This window comes from Nerophis lumbriciformis, linkage group LG17 (genome assembly GCF_033978685.3).
Source record: "Nerophis lumbriciformis linkage group LG17, RoL_Nlum_v2.1, whole genome shotgun sequence".
Lineage (NCBI taxonomy): Eukaryota > Metazoa > Chordata > Actinopteri > Syngnathiformes > Syngnathidae > Nerophis > Nerophis lumbriciformis.
The window spans coordinates 26,400,016-26,422,721 of NC_084564.2; the positions used below are offsets into that span (position 1 = coordinate 26,400,016).

The 22,706-nt window shown below is 39.8% G+C and overlaps 1 protein-coding gene across 1 annotated transcript in view; it reads left to right on the plus strand.

The window, feature by feature from the left end:
• Nucleotides 1–21,213, plus strand: part of ankk1 (ankyrin repeat and kinase domain containing 1) — a 52,182-nt gene extending 30,969 nt beyond the window's left edge. The window contains exons 7-9 of the mRNA XM_061972980.1: nt 1,893–1,923; nt 7,899–8,139; nt 19,902–21,213. Coding sequence (XP_061828964.1) covers nt 1,893–1,923; nt 7,899–8,139; nt 19,902–20,952 — 1,323 coding nt within the window. The 3' untranslated portion in view covers nt 20,953–21,213. The remainder of the gene's footprint in view (nt 1–1,892; nt 1,924–7,898; nt 8,140–19,901) is intronic.
• The last annotated feature ends 1,493 nt before the right edge of the window (nt 21,214–22,706 follow it).

Below are 22,706 nucleotides of genomic sequence, written 5' to 3' on the forward strand. Positions count from 1 at the left end.
AGGCTGATGGCGCTAGCCACCTTCCGATGGCCATCCAGCCAAAACCAAACATTGGACGTCAAAACTTTTTAGCCAGGGTTAAAGTAAATGGTTAAAATGGTAAATGGGTTGTACTTGTATAGCGCTTTTCTACCTTTTTAAGGAACTCAAAGCACTTTGACACTATTTCCACATTCACCCATTCACACACACATTCACACACTGATGGCGGGAGCTGCCATGCACGGCGCAAACCACGACCCATCAGGAGCAAGGGTGAAGTGTCTTGCTCAAGGACACAACGGACGTGACTAGGATGGTAGAAGGTGGGGATTGAACCAAACAAAGTAGACGAGTGTGTGAACAAAATTACTGTATTGGGAAATTATAAACCCCTCAACTTCCTCTCAAGCGAGAGCCACTCAGAAATTGGGCCATATGAATCATTTCCACATACTTGCCAACCCTCCCGATTTTCCCGGGAGACTCCCGAATTTCAGTGCCCCTCCCGAAAATCTCCCGGGGCAACCATTCTCCCGAATTTCTCCCGATTTCCACCCGGACAACAATATTGGGGGCGTGCCTTAAAGGCACTGCCTTTAGCGTCCTCTACAACCTGAAAAATAGACTATTATATATGTCTCCGTTATCCATAGGGTTATGTATAACCCATAAAGTAGGCAGGCACGGAGCTATTTCTCAGCGTGTGTTTATTCCAGCCGGCACGTTAATACACTGACACACAACATCCGAATTCCCATCATGCATTGCTTCAAAACTACGGCAAGTAGTAATGTCCAAAAACATAACAGAGACAAAGCGGAAGAACGAAGACGAGACATGGCGACAACGAGTAAGAAGAAGAAGTACGCTTGCAAGTTCCAAAATGATTGGAAAATATAATTTCAGTTCATCCAGGACAGCTGGAAGGGGAAGGGTTGTATGCTGCCTGCACATTTTGCAGATCAGAGTTCTCTATTGAACACGGTGGACGAACGGATATAATCAGGAACTGATTATTTATATATATATAAATATATAAGAAATAATTGAAATATATACACCCCCCCCAACACACACACACACGCCCCCCACGCCCCACCTCCTGAATTCGGAGGTCTCAAGGTTGGCAAGTATGCTGTATATTAACATTAGCATGCTATTATTTTATGCCAGAATCTTAGCTAATTCTATTAATTTAATCTTGAAATTCCTGGCTTTTAACACTTGGCGCCATCTTGCAAGAATGCAAATTGTTTTAATGTTAGCGTTTTATGTCAGCATTTTTGCCAATTTCTATTTTTATAGCAAAAATCATGGATATCCTTACTTGGTGGCATCATGTAAGTATCTAAACTGATTATTTGTTAACATTGTAATATTAGAATATTAAGTTTACTTTAGCATGTAAACTTTATTTATTTATTTTTTTAGTTAATTTTGCATTTGTATTTAGTGCAACGGCCCAAAAGGCAGCAAGTCTGGCGAGCATGTGTCTAATAATATGCCCGGATTATTATAAAAAAATCAATCATGTTTCCCTGGCATTTGTGTAGCCCTATGTCACTGTTATAATGTACGACCAATTACAAACTTTGTACATGTGGCCTTTTGTTCAGTTTTTTGATTGCACAAAATGTGAATGACAGCTCGTGAAAGTGTTTTCTTTATGTTAATGAGGTCCTTTTTTAAACTCCACATAAATGTTAAATGGTCAGGATTCATACAGCGCTTTACTATACCTAGAATGATACCCAAAGCGCTTTACATGATACATCACATTCACCCATTCACACACTTGTTCGGATGGAGATTTTTGGAGGCACAAGTGTGTTTTAATGAAAGTGGCCTTAATTAGGCACAATGAGGTTTTTAATAATTTATTTTTCTTTTTTCTGTCTTTTGCATTGTAGATTTCCTTGCCGTTACCTGACCTTCTTCCAGGTACAGTACACACACACAGCTTACTGTGGAGCAGGATGGCACATTTATTTCATTATCGTGAATGCCAAACAGGACATAAAAGTCCTAAAGTTTTTGAAGGACTTAAAGACCTTTGGGATTTATATTATTTGTTTACTGTTTTTGCTCAAACTTGAGTCCGACACAAAAATATTAAAGCTATATTTACCCCTTTTGAAGGCCTTTTTTGATCGGGTAATGTCACAGGTTTAAATGAATACATTAACCCATGTTATGCAAATTTATTTTTAATTGAAAACTATGACATTAGAGCAAAAGGCCTTCAAAGGGTTAAAACAGGGGTGTCCAAACTTTTGCCACTGAGGGCAACCTACTAAAAACGAAAGAATGCGGGTCCCATTTTGAGATAAAAATAGATAGATAAAAAATTTAAATATATGACTTTTTTTTTTTTTTTTAGCATTTTTATGACTGAGGCCCTTCCAGGTGCCTGGGACCAAACTTGAGGGGGGGGGCCCTAAAGCTTAAAAAATATATATTTATTGTACTTAAAAAAAAAAAAAAAAAAAAAAAAAAATATATATATATATATATATATATATATTTTTTTTATATATATATATATATATTTTTTTTTTTTTGAGGGGGGGCTTTTTTTTTTTAATTCCTTTTTTTAAGTACAAAAAATATATATTTGTTTAAGCTTTGGGCCCCCCCTCAAGTTTGGTCCCAGGCACCTGGAAGGGCCTCAGTCGTAAAAATGCTAAAAAATAAGTCATATATTTAAATTTTTTACAACGTTTACATTTTTAGATCAACTTCAGATTTATCTGTTGATATGAATTTAATTTAAAAAAATAAAAAATGATTATTACAAATCTGCCCATTTTGTTAAATAGAACCTATTTTTTATGACCAAAACACAAAGCGTCTAATTTATTAAGATTCAAATACCACAGCATGTGCATACAATAAAATAGCGTGCCCTATGAGTGGGCGTGTTGCGCGTGATCCTAATACTGTGTGTGCAGTGGAAAAGTGGTGCAGACCACCTTATTTAAATGAACATTTTGTGTGTATACAGGGCCCCCCTTCAAGTTTATTCCCGGGGACCTGGAAGGGTCTGTCAAAAATAAGTCATATATTTAAATTTTTTATAATGTTTACATTTTTAGATCTACTCCAGATGTATCTGTTGATATGAATTAAAATACATTTAAAATAAAAAAATATAAAACAAATCTGCCCTTTTTATTAAATACAACCTATTTTTTATGACAAAAATACAAAGCGTCTAATTTATTAAGATCCAAATACCACTCATGAGACAGCATGTGCATAAAATAAAATAGCGTGCACTGTGAGTGGGCGTGTTTCGTGTGATCTACTACTACTGCGTGTGCAATGGAAAGGTGGTGCAGACCACCTTATTTAAATTAAAATGTTGCGTGTATACCTCAAGTTTGGTCCCGGGGACCCGGAAGGGTCCGTCATAAAAAATGCTAAAAAAAAAAAAAAGTAGTATATTTACATTTTTTACAGTGTTTACATTTTTAGATCAACTTCAAATGTATCTGTTGATATTAATTAAATAAAAAAATAAAAATCTGCCCTTTTTGTTAAATAGAACCTATTTTTTATGACAAAAACACAAAGCGTCTAATTTATTAAGATCCAAATACCACTCATGAGATAGCATGTGCATAAAATAAAATAGCGCGCACTATGAGTGGGCATGTTGCGTCTGATCTACTAAGACTGCGTGTGCAATGGAAAAGTGGTGCAGACCACCTTATTTAAATGAAGATTTTGTGTGTATGCGGGGCTTTTACTACGGACCCTTATGATCATTATCTGCACATTCATGTCATCATGCTCCCACCTGTCTGCATTGTGGCAGCACACCTTTATCATCTGTAACACCTTTTATGAATCACTGTCTAGACTACAGAGACATATGCACACTGACACTTCTGTGCGCAACGCATTTGGCCGTCTGCAATGACTCATACGCAAGAACATGCACATTGAAAGACGTCTTTTCATGTTGCAGATATATCATAGTAATATATTTCTTGAATAAAAAATGGGCCGGCAGACACCAAAACCAACCAACCAATTGAATTCCTTTTAATCATCCCCTTAAGTCATCCAGCAGCCATAATATTATAAAATAATGTTGCTGAATAGACAATATTTCTAAGAATTTTTTCTTATGAGCATCCAAAATGTTGACACACACACGTCTGCTCATTGTCTGTCTGTGCAGCGATCCAGCCGTCGTGAGTAGAACTGTCAGTTTGCACGTCCTTCTGACACCTGCTGAATAAAACACTGAATCGTACTTGCAAAAAAGGTGATAAGTGTTGATAAATCACATTGCGTGTGCTAAAAAAATATTTTTGCAGAGACGCAAAATGGATTGCGCACCTTATTCTGCTCATTTAAGACTCAATTTCATTAACCGTGTTGCAAAAAAGATCAGTTAGAATAAAACATAATGTTGGATATAGAGAACATACAAACCCTTTATTTATTGAATCAAATATACTGAAATTTCACGACATAGTGAATCTGCAAACAGCCAACATTTTTCACAAAGCAAACCATAATCTGCTACCCAAAAATATACAACAATTCTTCTCAACAAAAGAGGAGAAATATAATCTTAGAGAAAAATGTAATTTAAAACATTTGTATGCACGTACAACACTTAAGACCTTCAGTATATCAGTATGTAGAATTAAATGATGGAATGGATTAAGCAAAGCAATCAAACAATGCACTAATATGATCCACTTCAAGAAACTCTTCAAACTTAAAGTGTTTACAAAGTACAAAGAAGAAGAACCATGATAAACATTCTGAATTTATTTCATCCATCCATTCATTTTCTAGAAAATCTTACTCATCTCACCATATGAAATATAACTTACTTCACCAATTATTATTTATTTATTTTTATTGTTATTACAAACCCCGTTTCCATATGAGTTGGGAAATTGTGTTGGATGTAAATATAAACGGAATACAATGATTTGCAAATCCGTTTCAACCCATATTCAATTGAATGCACTACAAAGACAAGATATTTGATGTTCAAACTCATAAACTTTATTTATTTTTTGCAAATAATAATTAACTTAGAATTTCATGGCTGCAACACGTGCCAAAGTAGTTGGGAAAAGGCATGTTCACCACTGTGTTACATCACCTTTCCTTTTAACAACACTCAGTAAACGTTTGGGAAATGAGGAGATACATTTTTTAAGCTTCTCAGGTGGAATTCTTTCCCATTCTTGCTTGATGTACAGCTAAAGTTGTTCAACAGTCCGGGGGTCTCCATTGTGGTATTTTAGGCTTCATAATGCGCCACACATATTCAATGGGAGACAGGTCTGGACTACAGGCAGGCCAGTCTAGTACCCGCACTCTTTTACTATGAAGCCACGTTGATGTAACACGTGGCTTGGCATTGTTTTGCTGAAATAAGCAGGGGCATCCATGGTAATGTTGCTTGGATAGCAACATATGTTGTTCCAAAACCTGTATGTACCTTTCAGCATTAATGGCACCTTCACACATGTGTAAGTCACCCATGTCTTGGGCACTAATACACCCCCATACCATCACAGATGCTGGCTTTTCAACTTTGCGCCTATAACAATCCGAATGGTTCTTTTCCTCTTTGGTCCGGAGGACACGACGTCCACAGTTTCCAAAAACAATTTGAAATGTGGACTCGTCAGACCACAGAACACTTTTCCACTTTGTATCAGTCCATCTTAGATGAGCTCAGGCCCAGCGAAGCAGACGGCGTTTCTGGGTGTGGTTGATAAACGTTTTTTTCCTTGCATAGGAGAGTTTTAACTTGCACTTACAGATGTAGCGACCAACTGTAGTTACTGACAGTGGGTTTCTGAAGTGTTCCTGAGCCCATGTGGTGATATCCTTTACACACTGATGTCGCTTGTTGATGCAGTACAGCCTGAGGGATCGAAGGTCACAGGCTTAGCTGCTTACGTGCAGTGATTTCTCCAGATTCTCTGAACCCTTTGATGATATTACGGACCGTAGATGGTGAAATCCCTAAATTCCTTGCAATAGCTGGTTGAGAAAGGTTTTTCTTAAACTGTTCATCAATTTGCTCACGCATTTGTTGACAACGTGGTGACTCTCGCCCCATCCTTGTTTGTGAATGACTGAGCATTTCATGGAATCTACTTTTACACCCAATCATGGCACCCACCTGTTCTCAATTTGCCTGTTCACCTGTGGGATGTTCCAAATAAGTGTTTGATGAGCATTCCTCAACTTTATCAGTGTTTATTGCCACTTTTCCCAACTTCTTTGTCACGTGTTGCTGGTATCAAATTCTAAAGTTAATGATTATTTGCAAAAAAACAAACATGTTTATCAGTTTGAACATCAAATATGTTGTCTTTGTAGCATATTCAACTGAATATGGGTTGAAAATGATTTGCAAATCATTGTATTCTGTTTATATTTACATCTAACACAATTTCCCAACTCATTTGGAAACGTGGTTTGTACTTATGGAGTATATTGTGAATAAATTGAGAACAGGAAGTGAACAAAAGTTTTAGCAACTGCTATGTATAGGAAAAGGGATAGGATTAAATAAGCTCTGCTTCTTCCTACTCCTTTTCAAACATGTTGAATAGAGGAACTGGAAATCGTGATACATCATGTTGTATGCATGCATGTTCTAAAAAAACTCAAACTCAAATAAACTCAAACTCAATCCACTTTACACACGTTTAGTAGATCAGTTTTGTGTGTGCCATCAAGTTTGCACGTGTTTTAATACACACAAACCTTTCCTGAATCAGGAATAAAATATACAACATCCGCCCCCAAAATTTTCAGTGCAATATTTGATTGGAGCCCTAAATAGGTCTATAAGTAAATACTTTATTTTTTTTAAAGGAATGGCTGTTTAAAAAAATACAAAAAGTCCCACTGAAATTCTCAGGGATCGAAAAATGTCCCACATAAAAAAGTGTTACAAATAAGTAATACATTGTTTATTTGTTGTACTTTCAACACTTAAATCTTTAGATCGACTTCTGATCTATCTGTCGATATTATTATTATTATTATTATTATTATTATTATTTTTTTTTTTAATGTTTTTAGTTTGTTTTCTGCCCTTTTTGTCATAGAACGTTTTTACAAAAACATTTCAAAGTGAAAGATGTGATGTGAAGTAAATGGAGACTTAAAAAGGTCAAACATTCATAACAACATAGATTTTGATACATTATTATATTTTGGAGCAATGACAGCTGTCAAGAAAAACACTGCCTGCCTTGCAGCTCTGTGTTATACGAGTCACATGTCAACCTTTCCTCGTGACATTTCACCTGAATGGTCTTTTATTACACTTTTTTAATGTTTTTTTTTTTTTGTAATAGTATTTTTAGAATGCGGTTTGGGCTGTTAAACAAATAGCTGCGGGCCGCCTTTGAACACTCCTGGGTTAAAATAATAAATAAAAACCCAACATGTTTGGTATATTTGTTTAGGGCTGACGTTGGTGGAGAGATTTGAGCAAAAAAAAGGAAAAAAATAAAATAAAATAATCCGGCAAAGTATTTTATGTCCTGTTTTGCTTTGGGGTAATACTATGTCTGTTGTATACAAGTGTATACTTGTCAGTGTATGGTACACCTCTGAAAGAATTGGACATGGGAATTTCCAAAATGACATAAAAAAATACTGCAAATATTTACTGATAGACTAAAAAGTCAGCATTTTGTTCCTTGAAGGTTGAAATCAGTGCACCAGAAAGCATAATAGAAGCGTTGCTGAAAGAGTTAACGAGAAATCTCATTGATATTTTCCTAGCATGTTTTCCTGACATTTCACCGAGGTTTGTCTCTCTTGCAAATCTGTGTGTTGTATCTTAAAAAAAATTATGGGCTTGAATAAACATCCACCGTACCAGCTCACTCTTGGCTTGCATTCCACAGACGAACAATCCGGCAAGGAAGCCGTGCTCTCGCTCCTCTTCAAGAAAGACTTTCGCAGTTTCAGGTCGTCGGTAAAGCGAGAGCATGTGTACACGCGGTTTAAGGGCAGCAAGAGCCTGCTGCACTACACGGTGGCCAGCGGGGACAAGACCAGCGTGGAGCATGTCCTGCGTCTGGGTGCCGATGTCAACTGTACCATGACCAAGGGGTACACTCCGCTGATTGTTGCTACCCTGAACAGGTCGGTGCTCAAAAATTGGTCGTAGTCCCACAGAACTGACAACGCTAAACTGACAATAACAAAGAAATGCAACTTGGATAGAACCTAGAGTAGTCAGTGTGCAGCATGAAGCCACAAGTAAGTAGCAAGATGGTGGTAGCGTCATGTTCTGGGGCTCCGTGAGAGCTGCCGGCACAAGGGGAGTTGCGGTTTATTAAGGGGAAACATTAAGTTCCTACATGATAGTTATAAGGTACAACATAATACCCTCACTTGGGAAACCCTCAAAACTCGCCTTATAAACCGGTGCGCCCAATGTAAGGAATAATTCTGGTTTTGCTTACCGACCTCAAAGCTATTTTAATTGGTACATGGTGGAATTATAAGTGTACCAGTAGATGGCAGTCAAACATAAGAGATAGGTGTAGACTAGAGATGCGTTAAAATGTAATATCGGAAATTATCGGTATCATTTTTTTTATTATCGGTATCATTTTTATTTTTTTATTTTTTGTATTTATTTATTTTTTATTTTTTATTAAATCAACATAAAAAACACAAGATACACTTACAATTAGTGCACCCCCCCCCCCCCCCCCCCCCCCCCCCCATTTACACTCATTCACACTCATTCACACAAAAGGGTTGTTTCTTTCTGTTATTAATATTCTGGTTCCTACATTAAATATCAATATATATCGATACAGTCTGCAAGGGATACAGTCCGTAAGCACACATGATTGTGCGTGCTGCTGGTCCACTAATAGTACTAACCTTTAACAGTTAATTTTACTCATTATCATTAATTACTAGTTTCTATGTAAATGTTTTTGTATTGTTTTACTTTCTTTTTTATTCAAGAAAATGTTTTTAATTTATTTATCTTATTTTATTTTATTATTATTTTTAAAACGTGCCTTATCTTCATCATACCTGGTTGTCCAAATTAGGCATAATAATATGTTAATTCCACGACTGTATATATCGGTTGATATCGGTATCGGTTGATATCGGTATCAGTAATTAAAGAGTTGGACAATATCGGAATATCGGATATCGGCAAAAAGCCATTATCGGACATCCCTAGTGTAGACTTGAATATGACTCAAGTAAACAACACCAACATTTTATATGTTCCATTGAAAATATAGAACATTACACACGGCGCTCAAAAATCCATCAAAATGTTTTAGTACAATTTTGGTAAGCTATGACGCCGCACCGCTTGATGGATTGCACTGTGCTTCAACATATCTGGCGTTTTGTTTCGCAATATTATGCAAAAGCAACTTTTCTTACCTTCTGGTACCTGCTGATCTGTATTTGGGATCTGCATAAGTACTGAAAAATTGCCCTTGTAGTCCATGCCGACATCATAGTCGATAAGCTTCTTCTTTTTCTCTATCTTCGTGTTATGGGGCATTCATCCTCCGCTGTTGCCATTTCTATTATGAAGTAGTGTAAAGTTATTACTTTAGTAAACTCAGTAAACTCGCCATGAAAGCGCTAAAACATACCGGTGTAGTGAGTTTACATTATTCACCCAAGGAACTTTAGTTATTAGTAGAGAGTTCCGGTCGGACGGTTTTTCACGGTACAAATTTCCGGCGTATGAGGAGATGTTGCTCTGTTATTGGTTAAAGTAAAGTCTGAATGTCATTAAAACAGTTAGCGCCATCTTTTGACCTCTTTTCCACCCCCGTCCTTGCACGCTACACCGCTACAACAAAGATGACGAAGAGAAGACGCTGCCGAAGGTGAGCCACGTAAATAAGGCCGCCCACAAAACGGCGCATCCGGAAGCGACGGTCAGAAAGCGGCTTGAAGAGGATCTGTAAAACATAATTTTGACCAAAGAACCAACATTACATGTTATGTAGACCACAAGGAAGTGTTTTCCATTTAGAAAAAAAAAATAATAATATGACCCCTTTAATGCGGCCTATAATCCGGTGTGCCTTTTTATATGAAAAAAAATCGAAAATAGCACATTCATCGGCAGTGCACCTTATAATCCGGTGCACCCTATGATCCGGAAAATACGATAACACGGCAGTTTTCTCACATAAGGAGCCCAAACATACCTCCATGAGACAGGAAGTGTTGTGACTCCAAGGGCCCGAGCTACTAAAAGTTTGCGTGTTTCAAACATGTGCAAACTTGATAGCGCACGCAAAGTTGATCTACTAAACTTGTGCGCAGATTATTGTGTCTGGGTTCTGTATATGCATGCTGATGAAAGGAAGACGCTCAAACATGTCCCATACATCTGCCAGCCGAAGAAAACCATTTGACCCGTCAAAACACTCAATCTGACTTGATGATAGAACGAGTGTCACCGGTAGTCAGCACTTCAATTTCATTCATGTCAAAATCTGACGTCTGCCACACTGAAGTATTGTGGACGGACTGGTAAGGCAGCATTGCTGCTCACATACACGCAGTATACACCAGCATGGACGTGTTCATGTCACTTTGTATCAAAAATTGTAGGGACGCAACATTTTTAGATTGTGCTAAAATGATTTTTTTGGTTTTTGAACTGTGCAATAATCACAATTATCAAGAAAAAAAAAATACAGACATTCCATAGAGATTTTGATGTCATATATTACTGTCGTAAATAAGAGCAATCCAATAATAACAGTACAGAGTAGTGAAGTGTATTTCTGGTCTTGTCATCCTCGTCCGGACAGAAGGATGTCACGGCAGTGCAGGCTGGATCAAATGAGACGTCAGAGACGCTTTACTGAACCAAAAGTTGCTTTATTACAAGCGAGCATCATTATACAGGACTGCAGTTCCCTGGAGGAGCCGAGGTCAAAAAATGAAGGACTCCTAAACTGGAGAAGCCAAACCATCAGTAATCCTACCTCCTGTCTGTGTGTATGCGCTGGGTCAGGAGAGCACATCCTGACCATAAAAGGAGATGTTCGTGTGTAAGTGTCTGGAAAGTAACTGCTTTAAGTTATAACTTAAATGTTGGCGTTGAGCTAGACAGGTAGTCTCCTCTCAAGGATATGGTTATCACTTTTGCATTCCGAAGTCCCAATTAGAGCCTCTTTCCTACGAGAAGTGATCCAATCCACCCTGCGAATATCAAACTAAGGGGCCTTATCTATTTAAGTGCTCAAACTGAAATACCACTATTTAATTAAACTTGGTGGTTTGCTTTCTCCAAGGTGAATATAAACATTCACCATATGTAGAACATAATATGAGTTAATTAATTTACTTCAGTGGCACATATACAAATTATTATTCATAACAAATTAATTCTTGAATATATGTATTATGAATGCATTTGAATTTGTTGAAAGGACTATTTGGTACAATCCCTGGGGACTCTGCATGGCAGGGCGTCCTCCTCCCTGAGCCAGGCTTGCACCTGACCGCATACCTAAATGAAGCTAGGTGACACTGCTGGGAGGATTTTCCACCATTGGGACACATCTTCAGTTGTGTGCCCCAGCGTCACGGGGTGTTTCGGCCCGGCTTACCACAAGACACCCTCTGCCGAGGAAGGGCCCACCTCAGGGTGATCAAATCCCTGGGTGTGTGCGTCCCATTAGGTGTTAGCCTTAGCAGCCCAGGTGGTGTCACTCCTCCTCAACCACAACCAATGGCTCGTCCTCTCTGCTGTGTTGGCCAGCTCTTTAATGTCCTGTCTGTGAGCCTGCCCCCTGACTCCAACCTCCCGAAGGAGCTTTGCTGTTGTGTTTGCTACAAAGCCCCTACAGCCCACCTCCACTGGGCGCACCCTTACCCTCCAGCCTCTGTCCTCTGCCTCAGCTGCAAGGTTGGAGTACCACAGCTTCTTGCGTTCATACGCTTCTTCGATAGCATCCTCCCACGGAACTGTCAGTTCAATGATATAGGCAATATGATAGGTTTCAGACCATAGGACGAGGTCTGGACGCAACGTGGTCGTTGCGATCGCCGGGAGGAAAATGAGCCTCTGATCTAAGTCGACTCGCATCTGCCAGTCCCTGGCTGCATTCAATGGGCTTAGATCAGGATTTGAAGGTCTCGTCTTCAGCTTTTCCCCCTCCCAAAGAAACATTTGTAGGTGTCGGCACACATTCTGGTTGTTGATGGGTTGGGCGTTGATGGACATCCTCCTGCACTCAAGTTTGTCGGCTAGACATCTGAGGACCTGGTTATGTCTCCACGTATATCTGCCTTGAGTGAGGCTGGTTCTATAGCCAACCATTATGTGCTTGAGTGTTGCTGGGGTTGTACACAGGGGACAGGATGGGTCCTTTCCAAAACATTGTTGTAGGTTTATGGGAGATGGTAGCGTATCATATGTTGCTCGAACGATGAAACTCAGCCTGTTGGATTCCATGCCCCAAAGTTCGCTCCACGTGAGTTTTTTCTTTTCAAGACCCTCCCACCTTGTCCAGTGGCCCTGTTTGGCTTGTGTTGCGGCTTTGAAACGTCTGGCTGTTTCCTCCTGACGACGCACTTCCTCTACAACCATAGTTCGACGTTCGGTTGCAGATGCCTTTGAAGATGAATTAATGTATCTACTCCGGCAGACAGACATATATAGCAACTCTTCATCACTCTTTGTAATTTGACAGACATGCAACAGCACCCACGGAAAAGGGATACGGGAAAAAAGCAAGAATGCTTATCCATGTCCTGCCCCTAATTTACAATCAACTTATATGTTGATTATATATGTTGGTTATTAGAGATGTCCGATAATATCGGCCTGCCGATATTATCAGCCGATAAATGCTTTAAAACGTAATATCGGAAATGATCGGTATCGTTTTTTTTATTATCGGTATCGTTTTTTTTGTTGTTGTTGTTTTTAAAAATTAAATCAACATAAAAAACACAAGATACACTTACAATTAGTGCACCAACCCAAACAACCTCCCTCCCCCATTTACACTAATTCACACTCATTCACACAAAAGGGTTGTTTCTTTCTGTTATTAATATTCTGGTTCCTACATTATATATCAATATATATCAATACATTCTGCAAGGGATACAGTCCGTAAGCACACATGATTGTGCGTGCTGCTGGTCCATTAATAGTACTAACCTTTAACAGTTAATTTTACTCATTTTCATTAATTACTAGTTTCTATGTAACTGTTTTTATATTGTTTTACCTTCTTTTTTATTCAAGAAAATGTTTTTAATGTATTTATCTTATTTTATTTTATTAATATTTTAAAAAAAAAGGACTTTATCTTCACCATACCTGGTTGTCCAAATTAGGCATATTAATGTGTTAATTCCACGACTGTATATATCAGTATCGGTTGATATCGGTATCGGTAATTAAAGAGTTGGACAATATCGGAATATCGGATATCGGCAAAAAGCCATTATCGGACATCCCAATTGGTTATATATGTTGGTTATATAGTCCAAGTTTCAACAGCAGATTTGATGGATACATGACAATTTCAGAACAAGTATAACATATGATCATGGATGATAATGACAAGTCAGTACACATACACCAATATGGACATATTTTGTTTGATTCATTGATTTTTATTTACATTTTATTTTTTGTTGGTTTCTTAGTCCACATGAGGTCCAATTCCTGTTTCTTCTTGTGTTATTTTGTGCAGATTCATGAACTAATTTTTCCACGTCGTCATTTATGTCCACGCGACGGCCCAGTTTAAGTCTGATTATAATCCATTTCGAGTTTTTGAGGTTCGAGTGTCCAGATAATCCCGCACAGACCGAAAGTGGCCCCTCTACAATGCAGTGTACATTTCCATGAGAGGAAGTGAATTTTCTGCGGAACAATAAGAAATGACTCATTCATTCATTATTCCTCGTCTTCCTCTTCATCCTCCATAGCTTTTGCTCCAGCAGACTTTTTGAATTATCCTTGGTCTCCGCGATATCAGACCTCATTTTTCTGATTGTGGTCAGGACTTCCCTGTTCCCAGCAAAGTCCGACCCCATCTTTCAGCCTGCGGTACATCGGGAAAAAAACACCGCCCAGGCAAATCATGCCCACCACCATGGATGCGTGAATAATCACATCTCCCACGGGCAGTATAGCTCGGTTGGTAGAGTGGCCGTGCCAGCAACTTCAGGGTTGCAGGTTCGATCCCCGCTTCCACCATCCTAGTCAATGCCGTTGTGTCCTTGGGCAAGACACTTTACCCAACTGCTCCCAGTGCCACCCACACTGGTATAAATGTAACTTAGATATTGGGTTTCACTATGTAAAGCTCTTTGAGTCACTTGAGGAAAAAGCGTTATATAAATATAATTCCCTCAAAATTCTCTTCCTCGTCCAAAACGTATTAATATAACACTAAGATTATCTGTTTTGATCCCACAGGGGAAAATAAAGTCAATTGTTATTGTCATCAACTTTCCTCTAATTTATCTTATTTATTCATATTTAACAATCTATTTTATGATGCGTTATTAATAACTGGAATGTACATAATTTGATCCCGTGGTATGTGGCTGTTATTCTACAAGCTCCAGTTGTTTTACACTTGTAATATAGAAGATATCCTCTTCATCCATCCATCTCACTGCCCCTTTATTTAAACTGTCCACCATGGGTGCCCGAGCTTTTAGCCACTCTGCCCCACATCTTTGGAACTCTTTACCACCAGACCTTCGCAACTTAGATTCAAAATCCCTCTTCAAATCAAGACTCAAAACACACCTATTCCTGACTGCTTATTCATTGTACCGTATTTTTCGGAGTATAAGTCGCACCGGAGTATAAGTCGCACCTGCCGAAAATGCATAATAAAGAAGGAAAAAAACATATATAAGTCGCACTGGAGTATAAGTCGCATTTTTGGGGGAAATGTATTTGATAAAACCCAGGCAATTTAAAATAAATAAGGAATAGTGAAAAACAGGCTAAATAAGTGTACGTTATATGAGGCATAAATAACCAACTGAGAACGTGCCTGGTATGTTAACGTAACATATTATGGTAAGAGTCATTCAAATAACTATAACATATAGAACATGTTATACGTTTACCAAACAATCTGTCACTACTAATCGCTAAATCCCATAAAATCTTTTACGTCTAGTCTCTTACGTGAATGAGCTAAATAATATTATTTCATATTTTACGGTAACGTGTTAATAATTTCACACATAAGCCGCTCCTGAGTATAAGTCGCACCCCCGGCCAAACTATGAAAAAAACTGCGACTTATAGTCCGAAAAATACGGTAATCATATTTTCTTTTCTCTTTGTTGTTGCTGTTTTTATTTTTTATTTAAATTTTTTTATCCAATTTGATTTTATTGTTGTGATTTTGTACGGTGTCCTTGAGTGCGCAGAAAGGGGCCTTATAAATAAAATGTATTATTATTATTATTATTATTAATATTAACTCACAATGCCTATAGTATTTTCAACACAGACAGAACTTGCAATCTCTAACGTTAAATGGTCCCTGAATGACAGGGGTACCCTTTGCTGTTTATTTACACCGAACTGACTCCTTTATATTTACCTCAATTCTTCATGAAGTAACTTGCTATGATCAATATTTAACTCAATTATTATATCTTACCTTTCACTGAGGTGAGTGATGCTCGGTGGTGATCCCGCAAAAGCTGAACCATATTGGACGTATTCCACCCTTTAGCCGCAACTTTGTTTTGGCAGGTTTTACCAATGAATGAGCCATCGGCTTCGATGACCTCTTTTGTTTACATTTGTTTTCATATGGCCCTATTCCTGTGTGGACCTTGTGTGAGAGGAAGGTGGGGGTTTAATGATCTTGCAATGATGATTAAACCCACATAGCACCTGACGATGTAGTAGTCAATGTTGGAATTGCCACAAAACACATTTTTTAAGATATTCAACACCCTACTGCTGTGTGGCGGCTAAAGTCGATTGTGCATTCCCCCCCACCCCATTTGTCACGTTTCATGTGTCAGTTAAACTGTGACGTATAGGGCCATATAAACCCACAATGGGATTTATATGACCGAAAATAACATACCAGCATTATGTTTGTTCATAGGAGGACTGAAACAAATGCAATGCAATAACTGTGCCGTCTTTAATTACGGTTAATAGTAAAACTGGTTCAATGTTGCATCGCTAATAGAGAGACGTACGGATGGTGCTCGGTGCCATAATTGGTTTGTTTCAAGCATGACGATGTTTGTGAGATGTACAAAGCTAAACTCATCCTGGAAAGAAGTACACTTATGTGTAAAGTGCTGGAATATATTATTACAATGACATGTATGACTATGTATATGTATATACACCTCATATCTACAAACCCGAAAACCAGTGAAGTTGGCACGTTGTGTAAATCGTAAATAAAAACAGAATACAATGATTTGCTAGTGCTTTTCAACCTGTATTCAATTGAATAGACTGCAAAGACAAGGTACTTAACGTTCGAACTGGAAAACTTTGTTATTTTTTGCAAATAATAGCTCATTAGGATTTGATGCCTGCAGCATGTTTCAAAAAAGGTGGCACAAGTGGCAAAAAAGACTGAGAAAGTTGAGGAATGCTCATCAAAGCACTTATTTCGAACACCCCACAGGTGAACAGGCAAATTGGGAACAGGTGGGTGCCATGATTGGGTATAAAAGCAGCTTCCATGAAATGCTCAGTCAAGGATGGGGCGAGGGTGAACAAATGCGTGAGCAAATGGTCAAACAGTTTAAGAACAACATTTCTCAACGAGCTATTGCAAGGAATTTAGGGATTTCACCATCTACGGTCCGTAATATCATCAAAAGTTTCTGAGAATCTGGAGAAACCACTGCACGTAAGCGGTTAAGCCCGTGACCTTGGATCCCTCAGGCCTTACTGCATCAAAAAGCGACATCAGTGTGTAAAAGATATCACCACATGGGCTCAGGAACACCTCAGAAAACCACTGCCAGTAACTACAATTTGTCGCTACATCTGTAAGTGCAAGTTAAAACTCTACTATGCAAAGCCAAAGCCATTTATCAACAACACCCAGAAACGTCGACGGCTTCGCTGGGCCCCAGCTCATCTAACATGAACTGATGAAAAGTGGAAAAGTGTTCTGTGGTCTGACGAGTCTACATTTCAAATTGTTTTTGGAAACTGTGGACGTCGTGTCCTCCGGAACAAAGAGAAAAAGAACCATCCGGACTGTTCTAGGCTCAAAGTTCAAAAGCCAGCATCTGTGATGGTATGGGGGTGTATTAGTGCCCAAGGCATGGGTAACTTACACATCTGTGAAGGCACCATTAATGCTGAAAGGTACATACAGGTTTTGGAGCAACATATGTTGCCATCCAAGCAACGTTATCATGGACGCCCCTGCTTAATTTAGCAAGACAATGCCAAGCAACGTGTTACAACAGCGTGGCTTCATAGTAAGAATGGGAATTAATTCCTCCTGAAAAGCTTCAAAAATGTGTCTCCTCAGTTCCCAAACGTTTACTGAGTGTTGTTAAAAGGAAAGGCCATGTAACACAGTGGTAAAACTGCCCCTGTGCCAACTTTTTTGCAATGTGTTGCTGCCATTAAATTCTAAGTTAAAGATTATTTGCAAAAAAAAAAAAAAAAAAGTTTTTCAGTTTGAACAATAAATATCTTGTCTTTGCAGTCTATTCAATTGAATATAAGTTGAAAAGGATTTGCAAATCATTGTATTCTGTTTTCATTTACGAAATTTACAACTTGACAACTTCACTGGTTTTGGGTTTTGTATATGAGGTTTACGGACAGAAGATCGTTATTTGGTTAAGGTGCTTTTTACAGCCTCTAGGAATATCACAATATCATGGAACAAGCTGGAACCTCCTGCTGAAAAATGATGGCTGGACTTTATCAAAAAATATGCACAATGGCGAAAATGACTCATAATACATCTGAGGGAAGACCTGTTTAAGAAAAGATGGTTGAGGTGGATAGTGTCATGATCTCTTGCACCGGATCATGTTTGTTTAGTTTTTGACTCCCTCATTTCCTGTTTTGAGCACCCCTGGGGTTATGTTTTAGTTGCCATGGGTGCAAATAAGTTTCACCTGTTTCTGATTAGTGTTTGGGACGCTCACCTTCTCCCAGGCACTAATCAGAGAGCTACTTATTCCTGTTTTTTGCCACACCCAGTCTGGCTTTACCTTTGGATTCCTGAGCTAAGCTTGGCCATTTGTTTTCTTGTTAGCTCTTCCATTAGCTCCCCGTGCTATCGGCACGCTGTAGTTTTGTATTTTTTTTAATGATTTATGGACATTAAATCATTTTCTTACCTGCACCCTGCATCCAGAGTTCCGTCTGCATCTTGGAGAACAATCCGCACATCACCATGCAACCAAACCGTAACAGATATTGTAGAAAAAACATTCATTATACTTATTCTAGGTAAATAAACACTTTTAAGATGATAAGTAAACTCCTGGAAAAGTAATTTCCAGGAGTTTAGTTTAGTAAAGGCTGCCTTTTGTCACCGATTCTGTTCATAACTTTTATGGACAGAATTTCTACGCGCAGTCAGGGCGTTGAGGGGATCCGGTTTGGTGGCTGCAGGATTAGGTCTCTGCTTTTTGCAGATGATGTGGTCCTGATGGCTTCATCTGGCCAGGATCTTCAGCTCTCACTGGATCGGTTCGCAGCAGAGTGTGAAGCGACTGGGATGAGAATCAGAACCTCCAAGTCCGAGTCCATGGTTCTCGCCCGGAAAAGGGTGGCGTGACATATCCGGGTTGCGGAGGAGACCCTGCCCCAAGTGGAGGAGTTGAAGTACCTCAGAGTCTTGTTCACGAGTGAGGGAAGAGTGGATCGTGAGATCGACAGGCGGATCGGTGCGGCGTCTTCAGTAATGCGGACGCTGTATCGATCCGTTGTGGTGAAGAAGGAGCTGAGCCGGAAGGCAAAACTCTCAATTTACCGGTCGATCTACGTTTCCTATCCTCACCTATGGACATGAGCTTTGGTTTATGACCGAAAGGACAAGATCACGGGTATAAGCGGCTGAAATGAGTTTCCTCCGCCGGGTGGCGGGGCTCTCCCTTAGAGATAGGGTGAGAAGCTCTGTCATCCGGGAGGAGCTCAAAGTAAAGCCGCTGCTCCTCCACATCGAGAGGAGCCAGATGAGGTGGTTCGGGCATCTGGTCAGGATGCCACCCGAATGCCTCCCTAGGGAGATGTTTAGGGCACGTCCGACCGGTAGGAGGCCACGGGGAAGACCCAGGACACATTGGGAAGACTATGTCTCCCGGCTGGCCTGGGAACGCCTCGGGATCCCCCGGGAAGAGCTGGACAAAGTGGCTGGGGAGAGGGAAGTCTGGGCTTCCCTGCTTAGGCTGCTGCCCCCGCGACACAACCTTGGATAAGCGGAAGAAGATGGATGGATGGATGGATGGATGGATCTATGAGTATTATTATGATTGTTGTAGTATTAGTATACTTTTCTATAATTTTTTTGTTTATAAACAAAATGTTTATAAACTCTTTTTTTATCTTATTTTTTTTACTTTAATTTCATTTTAACCTATATATTTTTTTCAATCAGGTCTATATATATTTTTCCAATAAACATCAAGTTTTGTTTTTTTTAAACCATGAAAATGTACATTTTCTACACAAGTCATCCCGTTTAGGGTGAGAAGGTAGCAGGAGTCTATCCTAATATATGAAATAATGCCAGTCACGTTTCATATGTTCATTTAGATCTTGCACAGATTTAATTAGCCAGTTAATTTAAACGGGTAATTGTTATCAACGGTTTATTTTGTTATCATCATCATCGTGTCGTGATTGCTAATTAGCATGTTCCTAAAATTCCTTGTTTCTGCAGACTTCACGACATCATGTCCTTGTTGCTGGACCACGGCGCCGACCCGGCCCAGGGAGAAGAGGACCAGTGGACCGCCATCCATTTCGCGGCGCAGAACGGCGATGACAGGGCCGTACGTCTCTTGTTGGATAAAGGGATGTTGGCGGATGCCCGTGAAAAGTCAGGATGGATGCCCCTCCACCTGGCGTGCCAGAATGGCCATGAGACAGTCGTCCGCCTCCTGCTGACGCGGATGTCCATCAAGACAATTGAGGAAAAGGAGGAAGTGCAGGGGAGGACGGCGCTGCACCTGGCCGCCATTTACGGACACATAAATATCACCAAGCTGCTCCTGTTCCATGGAGTCCAACTTAACGCCACCGACGCCTCCCTGTCCACTCCTCTCCACTTGTCAGCCAACGCGGGACATAACAGAATAGTGCGACAGTTGGTGATGGGCGGGGCTGAGGTCGACCCTTTGGACAGGAAAGGCAGCACTCCGCTTCACATGGCGGCGCTTAAGGGTCACACCGGCATATGCAGGCAGCTGCTCGCCCATAGGGCCGACCCCAACGCCAAAACCAACCAAGGCTGGACCCCCATGCACCTGGCCGCCATTAAGAGACACGAAACCACCGTGGTGGAGCTACACAGCCTGGGCGCCAGCGTGAACGCCCCCGGCGACAAGGGCTGGACGCCGCTCCACCTCGCCTGCCACCAGAGCGAGGACCAACTGGTGGCCAAGCTCCTGGCGGCGCAGGCCGACCCCAACGTGAGGGAGGACGGCGACCGGTGGACGCCGTTGCACATGGCCTGCGCCAGCCTCAGCTTCCCGAGCGTGCTCCACCTGATATCTCATCACGCCGAGGTGAACGCTGTCAGCGGGCGGAAGGCCACGCCTTTGCACGTGGCCGCCCAGCACGGCGCCGTGGCCATCGTCAAGGCGCTGCTGCTCAACGGCGCGGACGCGACCTTGAGAGACGCTTCCGGATTTGCAGCTGTCGACGTCGCCCACAGCCATGGGAAATATGAAATAGTGCAACAGCTTGAAACTTTTGCTGAAGAAAACTAAGGAACACGCAATATGTATTATTACACCTCTTCAATCGATGCGGGAAGGCTCATCGCTAAAGAAAGAGTTGCTTTCCATTTTTTGATGCTGCTTCAGAACACTTCATCCTATCAGCACAGGATGTTCCTATCGCTCTAAAACACAATTGTCACTTTCAGGGGGAGTCTTACTGTCACCACTGTTTCAATGTTAAACATTGACCATTTGTTTCCTTGAAATGATGGATTTATATTTTTTACATGTGTTTTACAAAGGCTACTTTAAAATAAATTATTTAATTGTAATTTATAAAAAATTTTGTCTGCGTGATTTTATGAATACAACGCCTAAACATTTCAACAAAATATGATATTGCGTTAAAAAAAGGCAGAATGGAATTACTATTCTTTAACCCTTGTGTGGTGTTCGGGTCTGTGGGGCCCGTTTACATTTTTTATTAAAGAAAAATGATACAATTAATTTTTCAAATTGAGACTCACTGACTTTGGCTCATTTTCTGTGAAGAACATATATCAGAATACATATTTAATGACCACACACCATACACCCCCCCTGCACATTTCTATTACATATAAGATGTCTGGGTCCATTGGACCCGGGGCTAATAGAAGTGTGGAAATTGACACACACACACACACACACACACACACACACACACACACACACACACACACACAGCAGGCCGAGACAGGAGAAGGACAGAGTGTAGGTACACAGAACTTCAGAGGGTCAAATGTGCGAGAAAATGAGAGCAGACAGTGTTGACAAACAATGTTGCAACCTTGTGTGGGAACTGCAGGTGCAGAAACACAAAAAAAGAATCCCTGTGGGATGCAGAAACTGGCAGAGAAATTTTCCGTGCAACGTTCATATTGTTGTTACTCAGCCAGCGTTTGTGGGTCTGATGGACCCGTTGCATTTTGTGGCTTTTAATGCCTCACAATCAAACACTTTTATGTTAAAATACTGAACAGATGTTTATTGGGACAAGGTAAACATCTGTTCAGTATTTTAACATAAAAGTGTTTGATTGTGAGGCATTGTTGGCATCCGTAAGTCTCGGAAAACAATGGATTGGCGCCCGTTGGATATGTTTTAGTTGGTGATGCAGCATCTGCTGTGGCTGTAGAGACCCACACGGGAGTGACAGTCTCTGTTACACTTGGTGCATTTGTAGGTCGAGTCAGCTACAGGATGTAGTTGCTCGCTCTTTCTCTGAGCTCGCTTCTCATCTGCAAGCTGGCGGAGTTTTGCCTCGCCAGCTTTCAGTCCAGTGTTCACGGCATACTTGCCAATATTGAGACCTCCGATTTCGAGAGGTGGGGGGGGGGGGGGCGTGGTTGGGGGCGTGGTTAAGAGGGGAGGAGTATATTGACAGCTAGAATTCACCAAGTCAAGTATTTCATTCATACACATATATATATATATATATATATATATATATATATATATATATATATATATATATATATATATATATATACATATGTATATATGTATATATATATATATATATATATATATATATATATATGTATATATATATATATATATATATATATATATATATATATATATATATATATATATACATATATATATATATATATATATATATATATAGATCTACATCCTGAAAATATGCAAACAAAACTGACTTTAGATAGTTGATACTTCAAACTTGCATAAATATAACATGAATATAACATAACTTGGCTTCTGAGAGCTTCAAAATGTAATGAATAAAATGCTAA